At 41.0% G+C, this 22,121-nt stretch overlaps 1 protein-coding gene across 1 annotated transcript in view; it reads left to right on the top strand.

The window, feature by feature from the left end:
* C8A (complement C8 alpha chain) overlaps positions 1-22,121 on the top strand; it is a 68,998-nt gene that overhangs the window by 12,064 nt on the left and 34,813 nt on the right. The window contains exons 2-5 of the mRNA XM_049617086.1: positions 9,498-9,600; positions 15,294-15,438; positions 16,409-16,556; positions 20,027-20,216. Of these exons, the coding sequence (XP_049473043.1) occupies positions 9,498-9,600; positions 15,294-15,438; positions 16,409-16,556; positions 20,027-20,216 (586 nt within the window). The remainder of the gene's footprint in view (positions 1-9,497; positions 9,601-15,293; positions 15,439-16,408; positions 16,557-20,026; positions 20,217-22,121) is intronic.

Genomic DNA, 22,121 nt, shown 5'->3' with positions numbered 1-22,121 from the left:
GTATCTGGCACCATAATAGGTGCTGGAACGTCAGCAGCAAATATACAGGCAGTATCTGCCTTCATAGAACTTATAATCTGGTGAAGACAGAAACTGTACAAATATTACAAGTGTGATAATTAAGTTTTGAGAAAATGGGCAGAGATTGACCACATCATATGAAGGCAGGTATATAACTTATCTGGGTCTTGAAAAATATTGCCCTAGGAACTGATATTTATTATGAGATTGAGTTAACCAGGTAATGAGGTCGATAGTTCATTCAGGTTTGGGTTTTACAGGTGGGTGTGATCAAGGGAACAGTGGAGTCCAGGAATTTAGGGCACAGTTATGATTTCAAAATGACAGACCATGGAATCAAAACTCGTTATAAAGAGAAATGAAAATAGGAAAGGATCTTCCTGAGAGAACGCTTAGGTGTCAAGAGACTAAAAGCCCCAAAGAGGTCCAAATAAAAGTGCACTGGGAATCCTCGAGCATAAAATATAGAGGGAGAAGAGACTGTGGAGCCCCCAGATATTCACAGATGACTGACGAATTAGTGATTTGGAGGAGGAGCTGTTTCAGAGAGTGAGAAAGACCAGGATGTGACCATAGAAGACAGCGGAGTGAGGAAAAGGTCATTGGAGATGAGGACAAGGAGTGACTGAGGGGCAGAGTGTTGGATAGCTCATTTATGGGGATGATGAGGTCTCCCACGGCGATGGAAGGAACTGCGGTAGAGGGAAAGATTGTGAGCTGAGCACTGAAATTTTCTTTGGAGGGATAGTAGCACTGGTTTTACACACTAGTGTCATTTGATAGATCAGAGTTTCTCAAAGTGTGGTCTATAGACCCCAGGGAGTCCCCAGGATCTTTTCAGAGGGAGTCTGTGAGTTCAAAACAATATCACAATAATACCAAGTCAGTTGGCCTTTTCACCGCGCTCATATTTTCACTGATGGTGCAAAAGTTATGGTGGATAAAACTACTGTGGTCGTGGTACAAATCAAGGCAGTGGCAGCAAACTCACAAGAAATAAATTAAGTTTTCCTTAAGAAATTCCCCCTTGAAACAGTAAAAGTTATTAATTTTATTAAACCTCAATCTTTGAATACATGTTATTTAGCTGTTCTATGTGACAAAATGGGAAGAATGCATTAAGAACTTCTGCTGCACTGAAGTATGATGATTGTCTTGAGAAAAAGCAATTGCTGGAATAGTTATATCAGAGTAGCCACTTGTTTCCTGGAACACTGTTTTTACCTGACAAGATAGCTGCAAGGCTGTGGTTATTCAGGCTTAGCTATTTGGTAGACATGGAACAGGGAGCCCATCACTTCATGGAAACCAAATAACCAAATAACAACATGTGAGCTTTCCAACAAAAATTAAAAACTTGGAGGGACGCCTGGGTGGCTCAGTTGGTTAAGCGTCTGGCTTCAGCTCAGGTCATGATCTCGCAGTTCATGAGTTCAAGACCCACATCAGGCTCTGTGCTGAAAGCTCAGAGCCTGGAGCCGGCTTCATATTCTGTTTCTCCCTCTCCCTCTGCCCCTCTCCTACTCACACTCTGTCTCTCTTTCTCTCTCTCTCTCAAAAATAAATAAACATTAAAAAAAATTAAAAACAAACCTTGGAAACCATATCCACTACTATGAGCTTGATGAGATCACTGGTGATATTAATAAATTTGACGTTTTTATACTGTAGAGTGAAATGTGTTACTATTTTTATGATATGCATAGTGAACCATCAGTTTCCAAGTTTCCAATGCCTGATGTTAAAAATCATGTGTGAGTGACAGGTCCATTCGAGGTACACACAGACCAGTGGACTTTAATGCAACGGGGTGCAAAAAAAAAATTCATTGACATGCTTTCAGATTCCACATTGCAACCAACATTTAAGAAATTACCACTTGTCAGGGTATCTGGGTGGCTCAGTCAGTTAAGCATCTGACTTCAGCTCAGGTCATGATCTCGTGGTTCATGAGTTTGAGCCCCGCATTGGGCTCTGTGCTGACGGCTCAGAGCCTGGAGCCTGTTTCAGATTCTGTGTCTCCCTCTCTCTCTGCTCCTTCCCTGCTCACACTCTGTCTCTCTCTCTCTCTCTCAAAAAATAAACATTAAAAAAACAAAATAGAAAAAGAAATTGTCAACTTGTCAAGTTGTAGTGTAGTATGAAAGAATACCCACAATTACCTAAAAAGGAGTATGAAAATTTCCTCACCCATCTAGAATTTTTAGCTCCATAAATATATAAATATATGAGGCTGATTTTTCTTCCTAAACCTCAACAAAAGCAACATAAAGCGACAGACTGAGTGAAGAAGCAGAAAGGAGAATCTAAGTGTCTCCTACTAACCTAGACATTAAAGACATTTGCAAACGTGTAAAACAATGACACGCATTTCACCAATTATTTTTCTTGGAAATGTGTTTTCAAATAAAATTATGGCATATATTGTAATACGTAATGGGTTTGTTATGATAAATTTATTTTTATTTTTATTTTTTTTAAATTTTTTTTTTTAACGTTTATTTATTTTTGAGACAGAGAGAGACAGAGCATGAACGGGGGAGGGTCAGAGAGAGAGGGAGACACAGAATCTGAAACAGGCTCCAGGCTCTGAGCTGTCAGCACAGAGCCCGATGCGGGGCTCGAACTCATGGATCACGAGATCGAGACCTGAGCTGAAGTCGGACGCTTAACCGACTGAGCCACCCAGGCGCCCCTGTTATGATAAATTTAAATAAGGACATTGTTATATTTTCTCTTTCGATTTTGAATTTTGAATCAGTAGATAGCCCACTTAAACAAAGGCTCTTCGGAGTCCTCAGTAATACGTTAGAGTGTTGAAGCGTCCTGGGATCTAAGTTTGGAAACCATTGTTAAAGATGAACATCACTTTCCTGACTATCCCCTGGATCCTTGTCTAGGGTTTCAGACTGGACGCCATCATTCATTCTGACTAGTAGCTCATGGAATGATTAGCGTCAGATTTGGAGCACCTTTTTTTTTTTTTTCTATACTAGGGTGATAATAGTGCCATTTGTCACCGCAGAGGCTGCCTGACTCTCAGAAGTTATGATAATATTGGTGGGACAGACAATCTTCCTACTTTGCTCAGTGGGCTAACCAGGCTGTGACACTGTGGTAGAAGCAATGACACTTCTAGCCAGGCATGCTTGTGGCTTGTCCACCTTACCCTGTGTGACCCGGGTAAGCTCTTTAACCTCTGAGGAGGCAGCAGAGGGTAACAGAAAGAACATGGCCTTGTAGACAGGCCAGTGTCTACCTTTTACCTCTGTTACTCCAGGCAAGGCTCTGACTGTCTCAGTTTTGTTGGCTGATTTATAAAATGAGGAAGCAGCCGCATTATGGGGAAATGAACATGGTCTTTGCCATCAACCTGGGTCAAATTCTGCCTTTGTCACCCTTGGGCTATGATTTCTGGGGCTACTTAGCTCTTAGAAATCTCAACTCTCTTCTATACAAGTAGGGCTAATAATATATACAGCCTAGGGTCGTTGTAGATATTAAATGAGATAATCCATGGGACATCTTAGCATGTAATAACAAAAGCCAACCTTTAACAAATACTTCATAAGCATTTTAACATGTTTTCAATAACACCATTAGGCAATGTTATTTTTAACCAAGTTTTACAGATGGGAAAACTGTAGCTCAGAGATGTTAAGTAACTTCCTCAAATTTTCAAAAGTCAGCAGGTGGCAAGATTCAAAGTCAGTCCTCTTACTCTGAACCCCATGTTCTTAACCACTGGGCTTTCTGCTACTCTGACTCTTCAGAAAAAGTTAGTTCTCCTGGTTCCTTGAAAATATAAATAAAATTGATAAACTTTTAGCGAAACTCATCAAGAAAAAAAGAGAGAGTAGTATTCCATTGTATATATAGACCACGTCTTCTTTATCCATTCGTCAGTTGATGGACATTTAGGCTCTTTCCATAATTTGGCTATTGTTGAAAGTGCTGCTATAAACATTGGGGTACAAGTGCCCCTATGCATCAGCACTCCTGTATCCCTTGGGCAAATTCCTAGCAGTGCTATTGCTGGGTAATAGGGTAGTTCTATTTTTAATTTTTTGAGTAACCTCCACACATTTTCCAGAGCAGCTGCACCAGTTTGCATTCCCACCAGCAGTACAAGAGGGTCCCCCTTTCTCCACATCCTTGTCAGCATCTATAGTCCCCTGATTTGTTCACTTTAGCCACTCTGACTGGCGTGAGGTGGTATCTCAGTGTGGTTTTGATTTGTATTTCCCTGATAAGGAGTGACATTGACTATGTTTTCATGTGTCTGTTGGCCATCTGGATGCCTTCTTTGGAAAAATGTCTATTCATGTCTTCTGTCCATTTTTTTTCACTGGCTTATTTGTTTTTCAGGTGGGGAGTTTGGTGAGTTCTTTATAGATTTTAGATATTAGCCCTTTATATGACATGTCATCTACAGCAATGGTGATGGAACTAGAGGGTATTTTGCTAAGTGAAATAAGTGAGACAGAGAAAGACAGATACCATAGGTTTTCACTCATAAGTGGATCTTGAGAAACTTAACAGAAGACCAGGGGGGAGGGGAAGGGAGGTGGAAGGTACAGAGAGGGAGGGAGGCAAACCATAAGAGACTCTTGAGGACAGAGAACAGACTGAGGATTGATGGGGGGTGGGGGAGAGAGGGAAGTGGGTGATGGGCATGGAGGAGGGCACTTGGTGGGATGAGCACTGGGTGTTGTATGGAAACCAATTTGACAAATTATATTTAAAAAGAAAAGAAAAGAAAAAAAGAGTACCAAAATTGATAAAATCAGAAGTGAAAGAAGAGAAGTAACAGCTGACACCACAGAAATACAAAGGGCGATAAAAGGCTACTACAAAAATCACATGCCAACAAATTGAACAGCCTAACAGAAATGGAGAGATGCCTAGAAGTCGGGACTCTTCCAAAACTGAATCAGGAAGAAATAGAAGATCTGAACAGACCAATTATTAGTAACAAAATTGAATCAGTAGTCAGAAAACTCCCAACAAGCAAAAGTCCAGGACCAGATGGATTCATAGGTGAATTCTATGAAACATTTAAAGAAGAGTTAATACTTATTTTCCCTAAACTATTTCAAAACTAGAAGAGGAAAGAAAGCTTCCAAATAAATTCTACAAGGCCAGCATTACCCTCATACCCAAACCAGACAAAGACACTATCAAAGAAGAAAAGTACAAGCCACCTCTGCTGAACATGGATGCAAAAATCTTCAAAAAAATATGAATAAAACCACATTCAACAACACAATAAAAGGATCATTCACCATGATCTACTGGGATTTATTCCAGGGATGTAAAAATTGTTCAATATCCATAAATCAATCAACATGATACACCACATTAACAAAATGAAAAATAAAAATCATATGATTATTTCAAAAGATGCAGAAAAAAGCGTTCGACAAAATCCAACATCCATGCATGATAAAACCTCTCAACAAAGTGGGTTTAGAGGGAACGTATCTCAACATAATAAAGTTCATATATGACAAACCCACAGCTAACATCATACTCAATAGTAAAAACTGAGACCTTTTTCTCTAACATCAGGAATAAGACAAGGATGTCCACTCTTACCACGTTTACTCAACATGATCATAGAAGTCCTAATCACAGCAATCTGACACTAGAAAGAAATAAAACACATCCAAATTGGCAAGAAAGGAGTAAAACTGTCACTATTTGCAGATGACATTATACTATACATAGAAAACCCTAAAGACTCCACCAAAAAACTATTAAAAGTAATAAATAAATTTGGTAAGGTTATAGGATGCAACATTAATGTACAAAATTGCAAGCTCTCCTCTGTACTTGTCTCTCTAAAATTAGAATAACTTGATCCACATAGGACTGATATAGATTTAAAAGAGTTAATTTATATAAACCCTCCGGCATCACACATGCATCAGTAGGAACACAATAAATTTTCATTCTTCATTTCTCAAAACTGTGATTGGCTGGAAGGAAAACTTGTACAGCCTTTTCCTTTGCTTAAATTTTGCATCTCGAAATTAATGCAGGGAGATGAAAAGAGTTTTGGAGACGGACAGTGGTGATGGTTGCACAAAAATATGAACGTACTGAATGTCACTGAACTGCACATGTAAAAATAACTAGGATACTCGCACTTACATAATGTGTATTTTACTTCAGTAAAAAAATAGAAAAACAGAGAAAGGGCACGAGGCCACATATCTTTCATTTTAAAACCAGGATACTTGTTGGGATGAGCATGGGGTGTTGTATTAGGGGATGAATCACCGGATTCTACTCCTGAGATCATGATTGCACTATATGCTAACTAACTTGGATATAAATTTAAAAAAATAGTACATGAATTTTTTTTAACATTTATTTATTTTTGAGACAGAGAGAGACAGAGCGTGAATGGGGGAGGGTCAGAGAGAGAGGGAGACACAGAATCTGAAACAGGCTCCAGGCTCTGAGCCATCAGCACAGAGCCTGACGCGGGGCTTGAACTCACGAACCGCGAGACCATGACCTGAGCCGAAGTTGGACGCTTAACCGACTGAGCCACCCAGGCGCCCCAGTACATGCAATTCTTAAGAAGGAAGATAAGATCATGCAAATGTTGGAAGCGCCCTTACTGCCAAGCCTTCCAAGTAAGAATCCCTGTGTTTGTTGACACACCCTTCCTGCTCTATCCCCACTCCCACCAGGTAACCTGAAGGGTAAGGGAATATAGTGTGGCACTGTTGTACATTCTGCAGGTACCTAGATGCCCAAATCAATGGGCAAACATTACAAATTAAAGAATTCGCCATCTGATACAAACTGGTAAGGAAGAAGTAAAACTCTCACTCTTTGTGGACGGCGTGATAGTATGTATGGAAATTCTGAACGATTCCCCCCCAAAACTACTAGCACTGGTAAATGAATTTAGGAAAGTTGTAGGATACAAAATTAACATACAGAAATCTGTTGCACGTCTATACACTAATAATGAAGTGGCAGAAAGAGAAATTAAGGAAACAGTCCCACTTACAATTGCACCAAAAATAATAAAGTACCTAGAAATAAACTCAACCAAGGAGGTAAAAGACCTGTACTCCAAAGACTGTAAAACATTGATGAAAGGAATTGAAGGTGATGCAAACAAATGGAAAGATATTCCGTGCTCATGAATTAAGAGAATCAGTGTTGTCAAAATGTCTATATTACCCAGAGCAGCCTACAGATTTAATTCAATCCCTATTAAAATACCAACAGCATTTTTCACAGAACTAGAACAAATAATCCTAAAATTTGTATGGAACCATAAAAGACCCTGAATATCTGAATCAAGCTTGAAAAAGAACAACAAAACTGGAGATATCATAATCCCAGATTTCAAGATATACTACAAAACTATCGTAATTAAAACAGTATGGTACTGGCACAAAAATAGACACATAGATCAATGGAACAGGATAGAGAGCCCAGAAATAAACCCATGCTTTTATGATCAGTTAATCCATGACAAAGGAGGCAAGAATATGCAATGGAGGAAAGACAGTCTCTTCAACAAATGGTGTTGGGAAAACTAGACAGCCACATGCAAAAGAATGAAACTGGACCATTTCCTTACACCATACACAAAAATAAACTTAAAATGGATTAAATATCTAAATGCCATACCTGAAACCATAAAATTGCTAGAAGAAAGCATAAGCTGTAATCTCTTTGACATCACCTGTAGACACATTTTTATAGATATATCTCTTTTGGCAAGAGAAACAAAAGCAAAATTAAGCTATTGGGACTACACCAAAATAAAAAGATTTTGTGCACCGAAGGAAACCATCAAGAAAACAAAACACAGTCTACTGAACGGGAGAAGATATTTGCCAATGATACATCTGATAAAGGGTTAATATCCAACACCAACTCAACATCAAAATACCAAATAATCCTATTAAAGGTGGGCAGAGGACATGAACACACATTTTTCCAAAGAAGACATACAGACTATATGAAAAGATGCTCCATATCACTAAAAGGAGGCAAATGCAAATCAAAACCACAATGAGATACCACCTCACACCTTTCAGAATGGCTGAAATAATTACCACCAGAACTAACAAGTGTTGCCAAGGATGTAGAGAAAAAAGGAACCCCAAGCACTGTTGGTGGGAACACATGCTGGTGCAGCCACTGTGGAGAACAGACTGGAGTTTCTTCAAAAAACTGAAAATAGAATTACCGTAGGATCCAGTAATCCCACCTCTAGGTATTTACCAAAGGAAAATGAAAACACTAATTCAGAAAGATATATGCACTCCTATGTTTATTGCAACATTGTTTACAATAACCAAATATGGAAGTAACTCAGGTGTCTGCTGATAGATGAATAGATAAATATGTGGCATATATATATATATATATATATATATATATATATATAATGGAATATTACTCAGCCATAAAAAAGAATGAAATTTTGCCATTTGCAACAACGTGGATGGAACTAGAGAGCACGATGCCAAGTGAAATAAGCCAGACAAAGACAAACACCATATGATTTCACTCACATATGAAATTTAATAAAACAAAACAAATGAACAAAGGAAAAATGAGAAAAAAGAAAAAAACAGACTCTTAAATACAGAGAACAAATTGGTGGTTTCCAGAGGGGAGGTGGGTAGGGGGATGAGTAAAACAGGTAAAGAGGATTAAGATTACACTTATTCTGATGAGCACTGAGTAATGCATAGAATTGTTGAATTATTATATTTATATACCTGAAACTAATATAACACTGTATGTTAATTATACTTGAATTTTAAAATGATAAAAAAAAGATAAAAAATTTCAACATCTGTTTAGCCCTCTTTAGGGCGTCTTCTTTAAGATGGAAATCCTGTCATTTGCAACAACATGGATGAACCTGGAGGACGTTATGCTAAGTGAAATAAGCCAGACAGAGAAAGATAATATTGCATGATTTCTCTTCTATGTGGAATCTAAACAAGTGTAACTCAAAGAACTAGAGAGTACAATGGTGGTTACAAAGGACTGGGGACATGGGGAGGAGTTGGTCAAAGTGTACAAATTTATAAGATGAATAAGTTCAGGGGATCTAATGTACAACATGGTGACTACAGTTAATAGTACTGTATTGTGTACTTGACATTAGCTAAGAGAGTAGATCTTAAGTGTTCTCACACACACACACACACACACACACACATGTAACTATGTGAGGGAATGGATGTATTAATTAGCTTGATTGTGGTGATCGCTTCACAATGTACATCAAACCATCACATTGTGCATTTAAAATATATACAATTTTTTTCATTTATATCTCAGTACAGGTGAGGAAGTATTAATCTGTTTTCATATTATTGAGATATCTTCCTATGAAAAGACCTTTTTGAGTTTACAACAAAAATAAAAATTACAGTAATATAAATCTTAAAAATTGAAGTAAGGGTCTTTCCTCTTTACAGGAGAGTAAGTCGGGCCGTTCAGAGTTCCACCTTGACAGCACTTAACTGCCAGCTGAGCACCTGGTCTGAGTGGACAGAATGCTTTCCATGTCAGGACACAAAGGTAAGACATTTTTAACCAGGTTGGGGGCATTCGATATTTGAATGGTGAACTAGGCATTTAAAGGGAGACAAATAGGTCTATAAATCTGAGGTCTGGGTCGAAATCAGGTCTAGAAATAGGTATTTGGAAGCCATGGGGACACAGATGGTGGAATTTTTCTGCTTTTGTTTATAGGTCATTATGGGGTGAGGCTACATAAGATGTATATGTTAATGGCTGATGTGCAGAGAGGGGGCCATTCAGACATAGGCACACTGATCCCCGTGCCTCTCTGGATCCTGGTCAATCTGTTGCCCTCCGGTGAAGGTCATTTAGAGGGGCTAATAACCTGTGGGGAGCTGAGATAAATCAGAGAATGTTCCTGAGGATTCTACTTTCATGGCTTAAAAAGGCTGACACACCCAATCAACAGACAAGAGTCTATCTTGCCCACCTAAGTGGTTTTGAACGGTCCAAAATGGTCACTAAACCCAGTGTCATCTCAAAGAAAGGGGGACTTTGGGAGCACCTGCTCTGCTAGGGCGGAGTATTAAAATTCTGACCTTGTTCATAATTACTGGCTCATGGTAATAATAAAAGGCAGAATAACTCCTGTTTTATTACTATTTTAAAATCTCTACAGACAACACATGCCTTTACTGGATGTACCCAGGGTAGGATGTCTCCAGGCTCCCACCTCTCCCAGTTGGAACACCATTGCCTGAACATTGTCTATTGGTACATTACTGTCAAGTCTAAGTGGTTAAGCTCTGATTCTACCACTCGGATTCTGACTCTGCATCTTATTTGTTATGTTACTTTGGGCATATATTTTATCCTCTCCATGCCTCTGATTCCTTATCTATAAATGGAAGTAGGAATTGTACTTACAGCATAGGCTTATGAGTATTAAATGAGTAAGGTATGCACAGTGCTTTCCATGGCACCTAACATATAGTAAGTGTTCAGTAAATGTTAGCTGTTTGTATAATTACTACACATGCCTCCCTCTCCAACCAGCTGCCACTGCCTGAATCAAGACTTGTTCTTCTCTCCCCTGAGCTTCTGAAGAGTGGGCCTCCAGACCCAGTCTTCGGTGACATGCAGGGCTACCTTGTGAATGAGTTGTTCAAAATCACATGGAATTCAAAATCATTATGGATGGGAACACAATTGGGACTTCATTTATTCAGCTTCAAAGCCTGAAATTATTTATTTTGCCTCTCCTGTCTCTGAGATATGCCAAGGAATCCCAGACTGCCCCGTTCAAAGATATCTGGCTCCCAGAATCTCATTTTGCTTTGATATCCTGTGTTACTTTTCTGAGTCTGCTGTAACAAACTGGGTGGCTTAAAAACAATGGAAATGTATTCTCTCACAGTTCTGGAGGCCAGAAGTTTGACAGGGCCATGCTGCCTCTGGAGGCTCTAGGGGAGAATCTGTTCTTTGCCTCTTCTGGCTTCTGGTGGCCACCAGCAATCCTTGACTTGTGGCCAATCTCTGGGCTCTGCCCTCTACCCCTGTGGCCACATTACCTCTTCTTCTTCTGTGTGTCTCCTTTGTGTGTCTGTGTTAAATCTTCCTCTGCCTTCCCCTTATAAGAACACCATGATGACCGTTAGGGCCTACCTGGATAATCCAGTGTAATCTCTTCATTTCAAAAACCTTAATAATATCTATAAAGACCCCTTTTCCAAATAAGGTAACATTTACAACTTTTAAGAACTAGGACTTGATTTCTTTGCATGGCCATTATTTAGCTTATTACATATCCTAAACTGCGTTTTCCCCTCATGTGTTGCTGTGTAGACAGCAGAGAGCACAGGTGGATGACTTACTATTCAAATTAGAATTGAACTTCTCAAAGTAATGACTCAAAAAGACATATGTGTCTTTAAAGTAATCCTTAAAACAAATTCTGTTAATTATGTAAGGGAAAGACCATCCTAGTTTCTTCTTATTCATATGGTTTTTATTCCTCTCAAAATCACCCAAAGATGTGCATTTCTGGAAAGAAATATTATCGACTAGCTAGAAAAGAAAATGATATCTTAATGATACCAACACAGGCACTAGCATGGAGAAATCCCTAAGGGAGTATCTGCACCAACCTTTCGGCAACACAATGTCTTCATTATTTGATAATGACCTAGAAAATGGGGAGTCAGTGGGAATGAACCTCATGACTGCACCATCATTCCAATACAGGAACCAGGGGAAGGTGATAATGTCATTTATAGTTACCATTTATTAAATCATTTCTATATACCAGGCACTGTGCCGATGCTTTAATAAATTCTTAGCTGACTTTCATAGCCAACTGTAAGTGACGGATAGATACCACGGTCTTTGGTTAGGTCACCCATAAAGAAAGAGGCACAGCCTAGATTTGACAGTTGGTCAGTCTGATTCCAAAATGCCCATGTGCCTGATCACTTCACTCTCCTGCTCCCCCCTCCACTCTGTGGAGAGTCATAAGCGATATTAGTGGCCATCTAATCCAATTCCCATTCAGTCATAAATCCTTCTGGAGTAGCCCAACAGCAGGCTAAAAAAATGATATTGATGTGGTAACTCTTATTACTGAGTATATTCAAGACAGCAGGCAAAGTGCTGACTTCTTTACATGTATTATCGCTAATGTTCACAAGACCCCCATATCTCTCATTCTATAGATGAGAAAACTGAGGGTCAGAGATGTTAAGTGATTTACCCAGTGACACATACACAGTAAGTAGCAGAACTGGAATTCTAACCCAGCTTAAAATGGGATTCAGAATAGTATTTGATCTCCTAAATAGTATTTGATCTCAGTATAGTATTAAATGAGATAAAGAATATGAAGTATCCAGCTAACAAAACACACTCAATAAATGGTAGTTACCATCATCATCGTTGTGTTGGTAACTGCAGGTCTTAAAACTCTGACGGATTTTTTATTTATTTTTATTTTTATTTTTCAACATTTTTTATTTATTTTTGGGACAGAGAGAGACAGAGCATGAACGGGGGAGGGGCAGAGAGAGAGGGAGACACAGAATCGGAAACAGGCTCCAGGCTCCGAGCCATCAGCCCAGAGCCTGACGCGGGGCTCGAACTCACGGACCGCGAGATCGTGACCTGGCTGAAGTCGGACGCTTAACCGACTGCGCCACCCAGGCGCCCCTCTGACGGACTTTTTAAAGAGTGAGAAGGCGATTTGGCTGTATGTTGGTACGCTAAGCACTTCTTTATGTACTGATTTGTGGGGCAAGAGGTTGGAAGAGAATTAAAATGTCCTCATATTTCCAAACCAATTGTTAATCACACTCTCTTCCCACTGAGTTTATAAATCCCTATCACTGTTATTAACTGGGAGGTAGGAAAGGCAAATGGACAGATTTACTCTTCACCTTTTTTGCTACCTCTGTCTCTTTGCCAATGAGCAGTTGTGGAGGCAGAAGTAGACAAGAGGAGGGAGGGGGAAGCTGCAGCTCCACATGTACCCACTGGAACCTTCTGGAAAAACTCCACTGATAATGATGTGGAACCACTTCTGTTTAATGGGCACCAATGATATGTCAGACACAGGGCCAGGTGATTTCCTCACACATTCTCTCATTTAGTTGTCACAACACCCTTTCAAAGTGAGGGGTCATCATACTTTACATATTAGGAAACAGAAACTCAAAGGTAAATGAACACAGGTGAAAGAATCATTAGTAGCTATACTTAGTGAGGTCACCTAGGTCAACCACCTCATTTTACAGATTTGGAAACTGAGGCACAAATTACCAGGCACTGATACTTTACATAGCAAGGAAGAAAGAGGTTCAGGAATAAAAAACAAACACCAGAACCAGATCTATAAATACAGAGAACAAACTGATGGCTGCCAGAGAGGAGGTGGTAGAGGGATGGGCAAAATGGGTAAGGGGAGTGGGAGGTACAGGCTTCCAGTTATGGAATGAGTAGGTCATGGGGATGAAAGGTGCAGCACAGAGAATGTAGTCAGTGTTATTGTAATGGCATCGCATGGTGACAGATGGGAGCTACACCTGTAGTGAGAAGAGTGTAACATAAAGAAGTTGAATCACTCTGTTGTACAACTGAAACTAATGTAATATTGTGTATCAGCTATAGTAAGGAAGGAAGGAGAAAGAAAGGGAAGGAAAGAAAGGGAGGGAGGAAGGGAGAAAGAAAGAGGACAAAAGAAAGAAAGAAAAAAGAAAAGAGAGAGAGAGAACAAAAGAAAGAAAAAGGAAGAAAAAGAAAGAAGGAAAAAGAAAGAAAGAGAGAAGGACAGAAAGAAAGATGGAAAGAAAGAAAGAAAGAAAGAAAGAAAGAAAGAAAAAAGAAAAAGACGAAGGAAAGAAGGAAGGCAGGAAGGAAGAATTAGGCCAGGAACTCACTTTTCTTGTTGCTCAAACCTTTGCTTTCCTACTTATTTATGAACCTTCTTGAAGGAGGGGCCTGTGGGCTGAGCCAAGGCAAGAGGCAGCAGAAACTATGGCACCGCACATTCTCTTATTGGACACTTTGCATGGAGCTCTCCATACAGCATGTTTTCTATTGTTATCTATTTTGTCTCCTCAACTAGACTCTAAACTTCTTGAAGGTGGGAATGGAACCTCATATTTCTCTGAATATCCTAGTGTTCAGCTTCCTCTTTCTACACTAGTACCCAAAGCTATACACCATATAGAAAGCAGTATCATGAAATCATAGAGCTCCAAGATTGGTGTGAATTTTATTCTTTCCATACTTCCTTCAACAAGGATTTATTCATATGCAGTCAAAGCTGAACCCAGGGACTGAGATGATGTCTTCATTTCTTGGATGGTCTCTTTTTACATAAGTAGGCTAGATGACCACTTGATGCCCACAGTTCCCAGCAACTTGGGCAAAAAGAAATGGTCTTTTCCAATAGTTCTAAAAGAAAATCTTCAGAGAGAATAATGATTGCCCTAAGGTTGAGCCATGAACCAATCTCTAAACCAATCACTGTAATTTGGCATATGGTGCCCTGGTTGACCTGGCCTGGTTCATACCCACACACTCCTGTGATTTGGGGGGTGAGATCATCCCCACCTGAGCCATATGAGATATGTTCCAAGGAAAGAGAGGATGCCATGACTGGAAGAAATGGTACGGAGGGAAAGCAACAAACATCTCATAAAAGTGCCTCCTGTGTACCTGACCCTAGATCAAGTGCCAAGTGTATGAAGTCAAATAAGACGTGGTCCTTCCTTCACCACTCCTCCTCACCATGCAAAAGGTTCTTAAACTAGTAAGAAAGGTAAATGAATAAGCAGAAAAGGGATCACAACCTTATATGACAAATGGGAAGAGAGAAGGAGGTGCAGGGAACTATGGAATATGTTACTTAGGGAAGGCTTTCAGAGGAGGTACACTGTGAATCATGAAAGATGAATAGGTACTAAGTGGTTGAAGAAAAGGGAGGGGAGAAGGTCCTTCCTCTCAAGTAAAAAGACCCCAGAAATATTTTGTTTGAGTCTTTCATTGGATGCTTGAAGGCCCTATTCAATATCCCCGCTGATGGTTGAGGCACCTCTGGCTGAATACCACCAGTTATGAACATCCCCTCCAAAGACAGCTTTTTAGGCACCTCTCAATCACAAGACAGTTATTCCTTATGTTGAGCTGACACCCGCCTGCACAAATCTTGTTTGATTGATAGACAATGAATGTGTCTGGTTCAAAATCTGATTTAGTACCGATTCCGGAGCCTCCTGCAGCCAAACAAGTTTGGGGGAACCATCTGCAGTGGTGATGTCTGGGATCAAGCCAGCTGTCAGAGTCCCACAGCTTGTCTAGAGCAAGCACAGTGTGGACAGGATTTCCAGTGTAAGGAGACAGGTGAGTAGCGTTCCAGTGAGATAACAGCTGCGCCCGTCAAACTTAATGTGCAAAACAGTCACTCAGGAGCTTGTGAAGATGCCGACTCCTGAGCCCTTCCCCTCGAAGTTGGCATTCTGTAGGTTTGGGATGGGGCTCAGGAATCTGCATTTTAAGCCGACAAGTAACCCAAGTAATTTTGATGTAAGTTTGTAGGAACATCTGTTGATTCATTTAGAAAAGGTACAATTCACTCATTCATCCATTCATTGGATAAATATTGACTGGGAATGTATGTCCCAGGCAGTGTTCTACCTGCTGGGGATACAGAGATGAAAAGATGATGTGCCTGACCTCGAGGTACTCCTAGTCTCTTTGGGAGAGAGACCTACAAGGAGTGATGATAATATTGTATGATAGCCAGCGTAATGGGTGTTTGCTCATGGTCCAAGGGGAGTCTCTGGCAGGGGATGCTCAAACCTGTGCTGGGAAGTCAGAGCAGGCTTCAAAAGGGCACTTGAGTTGGGACTTAGAAAGGAGCAATGGATTTGCTAAGAGAAAGAATATGCAAAAGCACAGGGATTTAAGGACTGGCGATAGTGCAGAATGATTGCAGGTCAGGGCTTTGGGAAGAGAGGTAGAGGTTGGGCCAGGTAGGGAACTGGGGGCTAGACCGTGGCATTTGGAAGAATGGGAATATTTAGGAGCCACAGAAGGATACAGAGAAAGGTCACTGGAGCTGCATATGGAGGATGAATTCCAGAGGGGAGCCTGCTGCAGGGTCTGAACAGGGGGTGGGGGCTACGGGTGGGAGACAGCGAGGCTGCTAGGAGGGCAGAGGCGGTGAGGACAGAGACAGGATGCGACATGATGAAGGTGGGGGAGGGGCTGTTTCAGAAGTAGGGGGCACTTGGTGACTCTGGATGTGGGTCATGGGAAGAGGGAGGAGTCTGGGAGGCTCTGGAAGCATCCACAGCCTCTCCTCTCTCAGGTCGCTGCCTGAAACGCCACCTCGTGTGTAACGGAGACAAGGATTGCCTTGATGGCTCTGACGAGGATGACTGTGAAGATGTCAGGGTCATGGAAAGCGACTGCAGCCTGTATGACCCCATTCCAGGGTCAGAGAGTGCGGCCTTGGGGTGAGTCCTGCTTCCTGGCTGCTTGGGCCCAGGGAATGGCTTCTCTTCAATCACGAGTATTAGCTTTAGCAACACAAGAGGGTCTTTTAGGAGAATTGCTCTGCCGAGTGTCCTGTGAGGCAACTCTCTCTGTCCCCCTAAGGTGGCATATTGGTCCACTCAGGCTGCAATGGCAAAAGAAATGTATAGCTTATACAAAACAAAAATGTATTTCTCACAGCTCTGGAGGCTGGAAGTCCAAGGCCAAGTGATGGCAGAATTGGTTTCCTCTGAGGCCTCCCTCCTTGGCTTGTCAATGGCTGCCATTTCCCTGTGTCTTCACATTGCCCTTCCCTGTGTGTGTGTCGGGGTCCTAGCCACCTCTTATAAGGACACCAGTCATTCGAGATTAGGGCCCACCCTAATGGCCTCATTTTAACTTAATTACCTATGTAAAGACCCTCTCACCAAAATAGTCAATTTCTGAGGTACGGAGGTCCAGGACTTCAACACATAAATGTCAGGGGGACACAATTCAGCCCCTAAGACTCATCAAAGGGGATTCTTATTGATTTTGATCATGACTGTGAGATAAACAGAGTGGAAGCATGAAATAGTGAGGTGTTAACTTGAAAATGAATCCCTGCTTATTGGCAAAAAGATCACAGACCATGACCTTGCTCTCGTGTGATTCAAAGGAGCATTGAAATACACTTCACGAGTGTGCTTTACCTACACGGAACACTGAAACCAGCAGAATGGCCCCATGCCCACTCCCAACAGCTGGTTTTTTATTCTGTTCAAGATCTCAGAAGCCTATCCTGATAACTATTTTTTTTTTAATTTAAGCATTTCCCAGTTTTTAAATTTTTAATTTATTGCTACAGAAAGAAAATATGTTTGAGGTAAAAAAATGAAAGTCTTCCTTCGCCCTCCCCGACCCGCATCCCACCCAATCACCCTCTCTCAATTCCTTCCCTGGAACTGACCCCTGTGTAACAGTTTGGTGTAGGACTTTCAGATCATGTAAAAAATGAACCGAAAATATACATTGTATGGAAGCTGTGCCTATATGTATTGTGCATGATAGACATAAGCATATTTTACATAAATGTGATCATATTATACATATTGTATGTAACTTGCTTTTTTAACTTAATATATTTGGAAGATTTCCCCCCATATTTTCTATTGTCTTTTCCTAAGCAACATAATGTTCCATAACAGGGGTCAGCAAACTATGGCCTGAAGGCCAAATTTGGCCTGTTGTCTGTTTTTGTAAATAAAGTTTTATTGGAACACAGCTTTCACCCTACAGTGATGGAGTTGAGCAGTGGCAACAAAGACCTATGGGCTGTAAAGCTGAAAATAGTTCATGTCTGGCCCTTTATAAAAAAAAGGCTGCTGATTCTTCTCCCATAGTATCACTACATGAAAATTTATTTGACTATTGAAAGATGATTATATTGTTTCCCATTTTTTCCCTATTATAAACAATGCTGCAGTGGACATCCTTGTACATGTATCTTTGTGCATGTGTGTATTTCTGCATAGATTTCCAAAAAGTGGCATTTCTCTATATCTTTTTATTTTCATTGGGGTTTCTGCAACCAGCTTGTCTAAATACAAGTAGTCTTAGTAACCTCTTATGCTTAGAGGTTATAGTACGTCTTAAAACTAATTATTCTTTTGACTTTGTTTGGCTCACCGGAGAGCCTATATTTATAAGCCAAAGGCAGAAACATGTTCAATGGTCGAGAAGATAGAAAAGTAAGCAGAGAAGTAAAGGGAAGGAACACAGATTTTAGTGTCAAAAAATTTTATCTGTGACTATAGGCAAATTGCTTAATTTTTCTGAGCTTCAGTTTCTGCATTTGCAAAATTGTCAGGAGGTTGAAAGTTAACACAAGCTAAACGTCTGGTAGAATGTGTATTCAATTCACCATAGCTATTATTACACCACTTCCATTAATATGAAGGAAGAGATAGAGAGAGGAAGGGAAGAAGGAAGTTAACATACCTTGAATTTCTACTATAAGCTAGGTGCTCTATAATTACCCATTTATTTCTTCAAGACAGGTTTTATTCATAGTTAACCCCCTGCTCATCTTCTGCCTTTGTGTCTTTTCATGGAGGGAATGAAAAAATATGACACATGTTATGACAGAGGTAATCACTGACTGCCATGGGAACACAGAGGAAGCAATAGCTGTCTGTCCAGGATAATCAAAGAGGGTCAGATAGAGGGGGCAATGTTTGAGTTGGGTATTAAAGGCTGAATAGGAGCTTGAGAGGCAGAGACAAGAAATCATTTTATTATCTATACCATAAGAGGTTTCGATTGTTAGGTCCTGGATCTCTTAGCCAAAGTGAAATGTTTTTGTTCCATTAACTTTCTCTTTTTCTAGAAAATTAAAGCTGTATTTCATCTATGTAACGCTGTTTATGCCTATGTAAGGTTCTACCGTCTGTGGCTTAAAATGCAGTGCCTAGGCAGATGGATGTGAAATGCCCCAGAGAGAAAAGCAAAGGAAAGTATTTCTGGGAGGGTACTGGGCTAGGGGAGAGGAAGTATCCCTTGTTGAGTGCATAATATGGACTATCAACTGGACTTCCATTTTACTTTAATGCTCTCATTTAGACGCCCCAAAAACCATGAGAAGTGGTTTTATTCTGTCTGTTCTTCAAACGAGGAAAATGAACTTCAGAAAGCCATCTATAATGTATCCAAATTCACAGAGCTGGTAGGTGACCAAACTGGAAATTCAACAGGAGTCTCCATGATTTTCAAATTGTACCCTCTGACATTCCAGGCCGCCCTGAAAACAATGGCCTTTCTGAGGGTCAGATTCTCAACTTAGCAACGTGAGTTACACCCAATATGTCAAGTCCATTTTTTTTTTTTTTTTAACCAGCAAAGCCTTTTTCCTGAAACACTACAAACAAAACCCACAATGGCAGCATTTACTTGCTACTTAATATATGCCACGTACTTTATGGCTCCTTGTATGTTGCAACTCATATTTAACTCTCTGAGGGCAGTAGTATTGACTGCTCTTTACAAACGATGGAACCGAGGCACAGAGAGGTTAAGTGATTTGTCCAAGATCACACAGCTAGGTGTGGCAGAGCTAGGAAGTGGGCTCAGGCTTCCGGCTCTGTGCCTGGATTTTTGATAACTGCGCGTATTACTCTTTAACTCAAACACCCGATTTTTAGGAGTGCCTTCTCTGTGGGCGCCCTATTCTAGGTGTTGATGGAACCTTCAGCTGCTCTGGTGAAAGGGAACCTGGGGGCCCAGCTCCGCCCACTCTGGTTCCCCGTGTCACGCAAAGTAGCCCTTAAGACACTTTGAGGAACCCTAGGGCTCCAGAGAACACAGTTTGTGAAACCATTGTTCAGACCAGCAACAACGTCCTCCAGGGGATATTTTATGCTCTCTTTGCCTTTTCAGTGCTCTCTCCCAGCAGCTGCCTGCCTTTTCACTCTAGGTACAATATCCTGACCCAGCAGGAAACTCAGAGCGTGTATGATGCCAGGTATTATGGGGGCCAGTGTGAGACAGTATACAACGGGGAGTGGAGAGCGCTTCGCTATGACCCTGCCTGTGAGCGTCTCTACTACGGAGAAGATGAGAAGTACTTCCGGAAACCCTACAACTTCCTCAAGTACCACTTTGAAGTAAGTCTGAACAGGGTGCTCACAGGCCGCTGTGGGGTAGGGAGGGAGAGGCCTGTTGATGGGGATAGACGCCTTGCTTAGGAAGACTCTATTTCCTGTAGAGCTCATTGGTGTCCGAAGGCCCCTTTATGTCTGCCCCCACCCATGTTCTGTGCTGAAGGGCACGGACAGGCAAGGGCAGGGCCAAAAAGAGGCACAACATGAGTGTGACCATCCACCTGCTAGATCTTGGCTCCATTCCCAAACCAATGAAACAGATTCGAGGTCCATTTCTCTGGGCTGCTAGTCAGAAGACTTATTACCAGGTTGTAATCTGTTAGAATGTAAGTATTTGAGACCTTGACCAGCTCACTGCCCCTCCCTGGGCCCAGTTTCCTGCCATGTAAATTGGAGGTCAGGACAGGAGGTGGCTGGGCAGTGTTCTGAGTCCAAGGCCCCTGCTTCACCAGGAGCAGCTACTCACTGATCGCCTTTCTTGCTTTCCTTCCTTCCTTCCCTCCTTCCCTCCTTCTTTCCTTCCCTCCCTCCCTGCCTCCTTCTTTCCTTTCCTCCCTCCCTCTTTCTTTTTCTTTTCTTTTCTTTTCCTTTCCTTTCTTTTCTTTTCTTCTCTTTTCCTTTCTTTTCTTTTCTTTTACTTTCTTTTCTTTTCCTTTCCTTTCTTTTCTTTTCCTTTCCTTTTTCTTTTCTTCTTTTCCTTTCTTTTCTTTTCCTTTCTTTTCTTTTCCTTTCCTTTCCTTTTCTTCTTTTCTTTTCTTTTCCTTTCTTTTCTTTTCTTTTCTTCTTTTCTTTTTTCTTTTCTTTTCTTCTCTTTTCTCTTTTCTTTTCTTTTCCTTTCTTTTCCTTTCTTTTCTTTTCTTCTTTTCTTTTCTTTTTTCTCTTTTCTTTTCTTTTCTTTTCTTCCCATTCCAGTATAGTTAACCTACAGTGTTGCATTCATTGCAGGTGTACAATATAGTGATTCAACACTTCCATATATCACCCTGTGCTCACCATGATAAGTGTATTCTTAATCCCCTTCACCAATTTCCCCCCTACCCCCATCCACCTCCCCTCTGGCAACCACCAATTTGTTCTCTGCATTTAAGAATCTTTTTTTTTTTGTCTCTTTTTTCCTGTGTTCATTTGTTTTGTTTCTCAAATCCCACATATAAGCTAAATCATATGGTATTTATCTTTTTTCTGATAGTTTTCCTGTCTTGATTTTCTGTAGGTGATTTTGTGTATGGAGAGGGTTCTGCTGTTGAAAAGTGCTTGCTTGCAAAATGCTGATGATCCCTAAATTCTCTCTACCTCCAAAACTGTGTGGTTCCCCAGTCCCTTGGAGCACCACATGGCTCATGACCAGCCCCAGCGCCTACTCCCAGGTCATTCATTTCTGTACCCTTCACCCTCTGGGTGAGATGTCTGCACCTCACTGGATGCTTGCCATGCATCAGATCTTACGCTTGCACACAAATTCTCTCACCTAAGCCTCACAACACCACAAAGGGGTAGATAGTATCATCGCCCCATTAGATATGAAAAAGACTCAAAGACTTAGAGGGATAAAGCGTCGGGCCCAAAGCTGTAGGTGGCAGAGACGAGTTTCAAACCCAGATCTATCTGAACTAAGCCTGGCTATATGTCATTTAGAAGGCAAGACAGATCACACACATTCTATCTATATAGTCCTATGCATTCTGTCTTTACAGAGAGATGTAGGATCCAGGGATTCTGACCCATTATTGGTCACATCCTCCTCCCCCAACTTCCTCAAGAGATAAATATCGATGGCAGGATGAGGCCAGGCTTATGGCGTCCGCTTCCCCACTGCTTTCACCAATGCCACCAGGCCAATGGGAAGCCGAGCCGGAAGACACAGACAATGCCATTTTCCTAACCTCGAGGATGGTGTGGGGCTTATGT

The sequence above is a fragment of the Panthera uncia genome (assembly GCF_023721935.1).
Source record: "Panthera uncia isolate 11264 chromosome C1 unlocalized genomic scaffold, Puncia_PCG_1.0 HiC_scaffold_4, whole genome shotgun sequence".
In the NCBI taxonomy this organism is placed as follows: Eukaryota; Metazoa; Chordata; class Mammalia; order Carnivora; family Felidae; genus Panthera; species Panthera uncia.
This window is presented reverse-complemented; position numbering and strand designations above follow the sequence as displayed.